Source organism: Palaemon carinicauda, chromosome 19, assembly GCF_036898095.1.
Source record: "Palaemon carinicauda isolate YSFRI2023 chromosome 19, ASM3689809v2, whole genome shotgun sequence".
Taxonomy (NCBI): domain Eukaryota; kingdom Metazoa; phylum Arthropoda; class Malacostraca; order Decapoda; family Palaemonidae; genus Palaemon; species Palaemon carinicauda.
The window spans coordinates 126254848-126263513 of record NC_090743.1 but is presented as its reverse complement, the minus strand read 5'-3'; the positions used below and the strand labels follow the sequence as shown (position 1 = coordinate 126263513).

General features: G+C 36.6%; 1 protein-coding gene across 4 annotated transcripts in view; it reads left to right on the top strand.

Annotated features, from left to right (window-relative positions):
* Positions 1-6197, top strand: part of galene — a 166592-nt gene extending 160395 nt beyond the window's left edge. For 2 of the 4 annotated variants that reach the window (XM_068393918.1, XM_068393917.1), the window contains exons 8-10: positions 984-1075; positions 3980-4288; positions 5676-6194. In XM_068393918.1, coding sequence (XP_068250019.1) covers positions 984-1075; positions 3980-4288; positions 5676-5875 — 601 coding nt within the window. In that variant the 3' untranslated portion in view covers positions 5876-6194. Of the gene's footprint in view, positions 1-983; positions 1076-3979; positions 4289-5675 lie in introns of all 4 variants that reach the window. The other 2 variants (XM_068393921.1, XM_068393919.1) reach the window with 2 other exon arrangements.
* Positions 6198-8666: the final 2469 nt, after the last annotated feature.

Sequence of the window (8666 nt, the reverse complement as noted above, 5' to 3'; positions counted from 1 at the left end):
AGGCCCATGGGCGGAGGACAAAGCTACAATAAAGGTCCAAAGCTTTACATAATATGTAGAAATAAATCTTCTAAAATCTCCTCAGTCGCAATAGGGTTGTAGTTTGTCAATTTAATATACAAGCATCCTCATGCATAGATTCAGGTTTGTTCAGATTGGAGATATATATACACACATATATATATATACATATATGCGCGTAAAAATCACAGGAAAACGTGATGCTCAGATGCAGAAGAACCACAGGGAAAATGAAAATACGAAATATACGATTAAGTCCTGACTAGTTTCGTGATACTTCTTCAGAGGACTGAAGAAGTATCACGAAACTAGTCAGGACTTAATCGTATATTTCGTATTTTCATTTTCCCTGTGGTTCTTCTGCATACACACACAGACACACACACACACACACACACATATATATATATATATATATATATATATATATATATATATATATATATATATATATATATATATATATATATATATATATATATATATATATATATATATATATATATATATATATATATATATATATATATATATATATATATATATATATATATATATATATATATATATATATATATATATATATATATATATATATATATATATATATATTTATGTAAACAAACGATCGTTGAATGCCCTGACGGATATTTATGTATTTATTTTGATTATTGAGCATAACTGTCAACCAGAATTTAATTCTGCCTTATTTTTTAATGTGTTAATGAATTGAATATGATTCACAAAAAAAAAATATTTCTACGAAAGAGTGAGAATTGGATAAGCATTTATATGAGAAATTCCTCCCATTATATCATATAACCTAATTACAGATACAGTATATGAATTCGTTATAAAATTTTACGACATGCCTTAATTTGCTTATTTGTACTTTTTTAAATCCAAATGATACTATTCAATCATTTTCCATTTATTAACAATTCCACCGATTGATCTAACAGGGAACGAGAAAGCAAAAGGAGCAGAAGAGATGAGGATCCTGACCTTCCTGTCATCCATCAGCCCAGAGGTCAAAGAACGATATCTGGTGGAGGTGAGTTGAGGTCAAGAGGGCCAGTTTATGTTATAAAGTGTAGAATAGCAGGAGCCTAAGAGCCAAAGCATTTGTAGTTTGTTGGGACAGAAGGAAGAACACATTTTAAAAAGTTAAAAGTTAAAGTTGCGGGTTTTAGGTCTCCACTCAGACGATCTACATCATTCTGCTCGGGCGACCATAAGCCAGCAGGGACTATCACTAGCCCCCTCTAACCTCCCCCCCAGGTGCCACCCTGGGAAGTACCCCCCGGTAGAAGGTCTCACATTATTCACTTCCTGGCGGGGACGCGAACTCGGGACCTCTGAAACAGAAGCCCGCGACGCTACCAACCTAGCTATCTGGGAAACAGACACAAAAACCACCACCTAACCTAAGGTTCCTCACCTCGCTTAACCTAACCTAGGAGCCGTATCTTTACCTGCGTACCTACCATGGGGAGTTACACTGCGAATCCTCTTACACTATTATATTCTTAGTTTACCATGTCCCGACAAACTACATTCACCCTAAAGAGCAATTTAGTCTCGGCTATAAGGAGAAATTTCGAGCTTTGCTCTTAGGCGCTGGTTCGAACTTAGTTGATGAAGTCCTGTGTTAGTAAGGTCATATAGATCATAAGGACTAATGAATTGCTCAAGTTAATCCTATGTGAGAGACGATACATAGGAGTTAATGTACTGCTGGAATAAAAGAGCGCTTGTGCTTAGCTGTATGATGAGTTATTTTTACATGCTAGATCTTTAGACAATAGTTATGTATAAAAACAAGTTTATATCAGTTTATGGACTAAAAAACGGATTTTGAGCAAAGGGAAAAATCTATTTTTGGGTGAGATAGCCATGTCGTCCTGATGGAAGGTTCCTTTAAGTAGCTTCAAATATACCCTAGGAAGCTACTTAAAGGAACCTTCCATCAGGACGACACATGGCCTGAGCCCAAAAAACTTATATTCGTCCCTTGTTCAGTAACTCGTTTGTGACACTTTACAACACATGCAGTTGATCTTTGGTTAAGGAAGGTGTCAGTTATGCATTTAACATGACCTTTTAATAACAAGGTAATTGGGTCTTTGTCTCGTCTAGATGTCCTATGAAGAAATCTTTTGATGCAAATCTCCTAGGCTTTCTATCAGGGAACTGAAGTTTGTCGTCTGTAAGTCAGAGTACATGATTTGATTTCAGGTTTGAGCTATTTATGATAAGTAAAGTCATTTCTTAGTCAAATAGAATTAGTCATCTGAATCATATATGGGAACTGTAAAATTTATACTGTATTCTTTATATTCTTAATACTCCAGATAGCTAGGTTGGTAGCGTCGCTGGCTTCTGTTTCAGAGGTCCTGAGTTCGCGTCCCCGCCAGGACGTGGATACTGTGAGACCTTCTACCGGGGTGTACTCCCCAGGGTGGTGCCTGAGGGGGAGGTTAGAGGGGGCTAGTGATAGTCCCTGCTGGTTTATGGTCGCCCGAGGAGAATGATGTAGATCATCTGAGTGGAGACCTAAAACCCGCAATTTCAACTTTAACTTTTTATTTTTTCATGAAACAGGTGAATAATGGAAACTACACCTACAGTATTCAGATTCAAGGAAAAATTAATACAATTGTATAGTATTCAAGTGAACCGGGAAGCATAGGTTCAAGGTCAGCTAAGGTTAATTAAAAAAGAAAGTGATACCTCTCCTTTACTCCAAAATATCCCATTACTATATTTTGTAGTGAGATTTAGAATTAAAATAATAACGTAACTACTGAAATTTAATTATATTGGTTATCATCTCATAAATTTATAGATGAAATTGTATTTATGTCATGTGGATTCCAGTGCCATTTGACTTGGTTCAAAAAATCATCTCGACAGAAAAAAAAAATGGTTCTCTTAAGAAACCAACACTGTGTTAATCACTAAGTCTCCCCCCCCCCCCCAAGCAATGAAAGAAGTTGGATTTTTAATACCTTGAGGTTTGAACAGACACATAACCAGGTTTTCAAACCTTGTTAATTCATTTCTCTTCCAGGGGTCTATGTCGAGTGCTATGTAGTATAGTTTTCTATTTCCTCACCAAGAAGGAAACATTTACTTATCCTCTCACATTGAAAATAGATTCACCTCATATTATGCCTTAGTTTTGTCCACTTACCCCTTGTGTTTCATGTCCATATTCCAATTAAGTAATGGTTAGTAGTACTGTATATATAAAAGGTAATGCTGTACTGTACTTGCATACACTCACTTAGACAACTCCCAGTGCCAAGTACTGTACATTTTTTTTCTCTCATTTTTGTTTGATATCTCCCAAGATTTTTCATTTTGATGAGAGCTTTATGAACCCAAAACACATGCTGTCTGTAGACATACTGATGCATATCTATTTGCACATTATGACACATGACTCTAATGATGCAAGCTATGAACATAGGTTTGGGAACTTGATATTTTGCCAAACCTGGTCTTTTCTTTAGATGCTGTAAATGATCTGTGTTTGTCAAAACCTGTTATTGGTATTCTAACAACATGGAAATCTTGGAAATTTTGGTTTCATAATCCTTTATGATTTATTTCCAGATCTGTTCTTTTATTTTGACTCTTACACTCTATTCATTGTGCTTTCCTTGTCGACTGTTAAGATTAGAAAAAGGATATTTTTGAGACTTGCAGTACTTCGAATTTTACTTTTTCATAAGTTATGCAAGCACACTTATTTGCAAGACAGCATTTGTGTTTACTTTTTATTGTAGCTGACCACCCTATTATTTTCACCATTTCTTTTGAACCGAGTGTTTTCAAAAAGGCAATAAATCACTAAGCCTATTTGTGTCTCAACATCTACTTTAATATCATCTTTCTCCTCAGAATATTTACTTGATGTAGCACATGAATTATATACCAAATGCTCCGGCAGGCTACCTGGACTCCCCTCAGATGCCCCGCTCTCCTCGTTCCTCTGAAAGATATTCCCGCCATTTACCTCCACCCGCTGATCCCAGAAGTCGTCTTTCCCGTTTAGATGAAGAGTACTACGACGATTATGAGGACGAGTACGATGAGGAAGAGGACGAAGATTTCGTTGGAGACAAGCCCGTGCCCATCTGGCTTGGTGTCATGCTGGTCGTTGCTTACATCCTGGGTGGTGCTGCTCTCTTCTCTGGATGGGAAGGTTGGGGATTCCTTGACAGCATATACTTCTGCTTCATTACTCTCACCACTATAGGTGTGTGGTTCTTTAACTACTTTGATATTAGTAACAGTATTAGTGTCTGGGGAGTAGTTCTGGTGTATCTCGATTAGGGTTACGAACAGAGTAGTGAGGGTGAGAATGGGTGTAAGAAATGAATTAGCAGTTAGAGTGGATATGAATGTGTTGAGGTAGTTTGGCCATGTAGAGAAAATGAAACAAGTCGTTTGCTGAAGAAGGTGATGAATGCAAGAGTTCATGGGAGAAGTGCAAGAGGAAGGCCAAGGTTTGGGTAGATGGATGGAGTGAAGAAAGCTCTAGAATCTAGATGATAGGAGGATAGATGTGAGAGAGGCAAAAGAGCATCCTTCAATGGTGAGCCATTGTGATGCAGTTCCAATGAGCCCTGCTGCCGTGTTGGTGATCGCTGAGGTAGCAGCAGTAGGGAATTCGGCATATGCAGCTTCATTTGCAGTGGATAACAGGGGAGGGTGGGCTGTGGCACCCCTAGCAGTACCAACCAAACTCGGCTGAATCCCTTGTCAGGCTGGGAGGAGCTTCGGGAATAAAAGTGCCCTTTTGTTCCTTTTTTTTATGTTGGCTACCTTCCAAAAGAGGAAAGTACCTTGGTAGATAGATAGATTAGTAGTGAGGATTTTAAGACATTATGAAGATTATTATTTTGATGTAAAAGTATTACAATCCCATTGAATCACATCTTGAGACTCGCATGCTGCTCACCCAAAGAATCTGTTCGTAGATGAATGGAGGAGAGTTGGAGCAACGTTAAGTTAAAGAAGTAGAACAGCAAGGTACAAAGAAAACAAAGAAAATAGATGAAGAGTAAAAGGAAAAGTGCAATGCAGATAAAGGTTGAAGGAATATAACAGAGCTCATTTTATATTCCGTCTCATTCGTGGGAGATACAGGAATGGGAATTTTATTTATCTATTTATTAACCTCATGTGATCTACAGTACTACTGTCTTCTATGCTAAAAAAGTAAGATTATTGGATTAAAGGTCATTCTTTTTTATGCAAATTACTCAAAATAGAATTTTAGTCTTATAAATGTTTTCATATTTTCATTTACAAGTTTTTGTTTTATATAAATGTTATGGGTAGTTAAGATACTGTAGGTTCAAAATTACTATCTATTTTCTGTTATTATGATATATGTGGTGTGAAATAACCATTGACTCATACTTCTAGACTCAGTTGGCTTGCCTATATGATTTGTTCTTTTTTTTTTTATAAAAAAAAAAATCAAATTCATAAGTACACTCAGAAATTGTATATGTACCATGATCATGTTTACGTACTGTTTGTTCTGTATACCGAAGGTATTAACATGTGTGTACGTAATCTTATTAAACATTTGACATGCATAAGCTTGAGAATAATTGTTCCTTCTCATATTTCAGGCTTTGGTGATTTTGTTCCATCTCAAAACATCAATGAAGATGTTGAGCTCAGCATTGCCCTGTGTTCCATATACCTGCTGTTTGGTATAGCACTGTTGGCCATGAGCTTCAATCTGGTCCAAGAAGAAGTTATCAATAACATTAAAACCATGGCTAGAAGACTTGGCATTCTAAAGGAAGAAGAAGATGAAGATGACTGATAAAGGCTTGAAAAACAAGCTGAAAAGATTAAAAAAAAAAACTATGCCAAAGTATTCCCCGATGAATGTAGAAAAGTGAGTTAATGTTCAAAGTGAGGTAATGAGTACTGAAAGAAGTAATTACTACAGAAGTGGCACAGATGAAATTCAAGTCCTCAAAGAAGGATGGTAACTATGGCCCCGAAATTGATGCTTTGCATGAAATACATCTGTAATTAAAGTCATCTAAAGCCCTGTCCACACTGTCGAGCATATCCGACGGGCAAACAGTGATACCAGACCACACAAGTTAGTAAGAATTAGGGTTGATGATGTCAGAAGCGGGAAAACCACAAACAGGGATCTGGCATCATACAGTGTTGCCAGATCCCTGCCTTTAGTTTTCCCGCTTCTGACGTCATCAACCCTCATTTTCACAAACTATTGTGGCCTGGTATCGCAGTTTGCCCGTCGAGCATGCTCGATAGTGTGGACAGGGCTTAAGAGATAGTAATGTCTCTTAATGCTGATGAAAAATAATGGAAGTCAAATTTGGCGACTGGGGAAATTTATTTTTGAATAGCTTTGATGTTAGTTAATTTATGGAAATATTCATGTAAAACTCATCATGAAATTCATGAGAACGTTTAATGAGTGGAGGAATGGATGACATACTGAGGATGGTTGCAGATGTACTAAAATAACAGGCATCAAGTTTTGAAATATTTTTACCTTTTGGAAACATTAGAAAACCAGACGACTAATTATTGATGTACTTTTACAAATTTGCCTAGACTAAGAATAATTTAATTGGTTGTGGTGTAATTATGCCAGTTTCCTTTAGGAGTCCTCTAAAGATAAAAAAAACATTGTCACCAGGTGTGTCTTATCTTTAAATTTTGTTGGTGATTTGATCAAGGCCAGTTTTCACCATTAGCTATTACTCCCTGTAAGTTAGATGCTAAGTTCACCAGCTCAGACTTCAGAAACAGTCATGTAGGATCTTACAATTTGTCTTTTGGTCTGGTTCCCTTACAGTCTTACTTGAGGATGGAGATTCCTGTGAAATGGGACGAAACTGTTGGCAAAGTCTTCTGTTGAAACATATCCAAAGATAAGTTTCTACTTTAATTTGTAACATACAGTTGTAGTTATCTTAAGCAGAGAAGTAAGAATAAGATTTTCTACTAAAAGAGCCCATAGACTTTACAAGGTATAGATGTTCTATGCTAGTTGCGGTTAGGAAGAATCGACAATGAGGATTTTAATTTGCAATAATCAAATCAGAAAATTTGAGTTTTCAATCTACGGTGTTACGCTCCTCGAGATAAAAGATAAAGAAGAGTGAATAAAATGTATGGCCAACAATGTGTTCATTCCAGTAGTGGAAGTTTGAGACAAGTACAAAGATATTAAACCAGCCTTAAAGTTCCAAGTTTACCTAAAATAATATAGTTAGGAAATGAAATGCATCACTTGTGAAGAGAAAATTGAAACTGGCCATGAAGTGTAAAGGTAAGGACAAGCTTTTATTTTAATTATTATGGTAATACTCTTTGAGAAACCTTGGATATTCAGGTATGTCCTTTTTATGCAGTACTTCGGTAATATTAATTTCTTAGTTGTGTGTAGTGGGAATTTCATTTTAATTTTTCACGGGAGATAGGCTTCAGATCAAATCAAATTTATAGTAACCATAGTTACATTGTTTTTACGGATATGCTTGATGTAGAGACTTGGGAAAAAATAATGATGGCTAACCTTACACTTCATTAAAACAGTGCAAAGGTAATACATACATTAAATATTGCAGTGTTTATATTGCCACTTCTCCTCTTTAGAGCTATCCAATACTGACACCATTTGCTTATTGTAACCATTGCAATATCTGTATTTACCATCTTGATTTTTTACTTTTCGACCGGAAAACTTATGATTATCTTACTCTACAGCATTGTTCTAATGAGGATGTTCCATGCATACTTGAAGGTTTTAACTTCAATTGTTGCACTTGAGTGGCAGAAACAAGGGACAGAATAATGTTGTAGACACTGGCCATATAATCAGGATCAGCGCCCAAGTCCACACTCCACCCAAGTTAGGACCAGAGAGTGTTAGGCAATGCCTACTGATGAATCATTGGGTAGAACTATGTGCTACCCTAAACCTCCCATCCCAAGCTCACAAGAATGACCAGAGAATTGCTAGAGAGGGACATGCCCTTTAGGCAAGCAAAGTGTTCATTCATTTTATCATTCATACTCTGGTACTGTACCTGGTTATATCATGGTCCCAAACACTAAACTATATTAGGCAAGTACATTACCTCACAGTAGGCCTCTTTTGAAGTACTGTACTGTATTGTAAAATCTGGTGTCACAACTACCTGGGTTCCTAATTTGAAAAGATCTTTAGGTTTTTTATAAGTATTCTTTTCCTATTCTTGATAGAATACAATAAATTCACTAAGATCTAGTCTGAAGCAGTGTATGACTCCAGTTCTCTTTCACATCCACTTGATTATGCAACAAGATGACATTACTTTAAGATACTTTAAGTGCCATATGTGGATTAGATCATAGTGAGGGGTATAGGGTGAAGGTTTGAGCATGCTCTTTGCACTCCCCAAGAGAGATTAGTTCACCAAACTTTTTACTGGGATCCACAAGGTACTCAAAGAGTTGGAAGATCCAGACCTACATGGCTGAGGACTATGATGCAAGAAATAGAATATGAATGGAGAAGGATTGATTCAAAAGCTCAAGATAGAGACAACTGGTGAAATCTAACTTAGGCCCTTTGCGTCAATAGA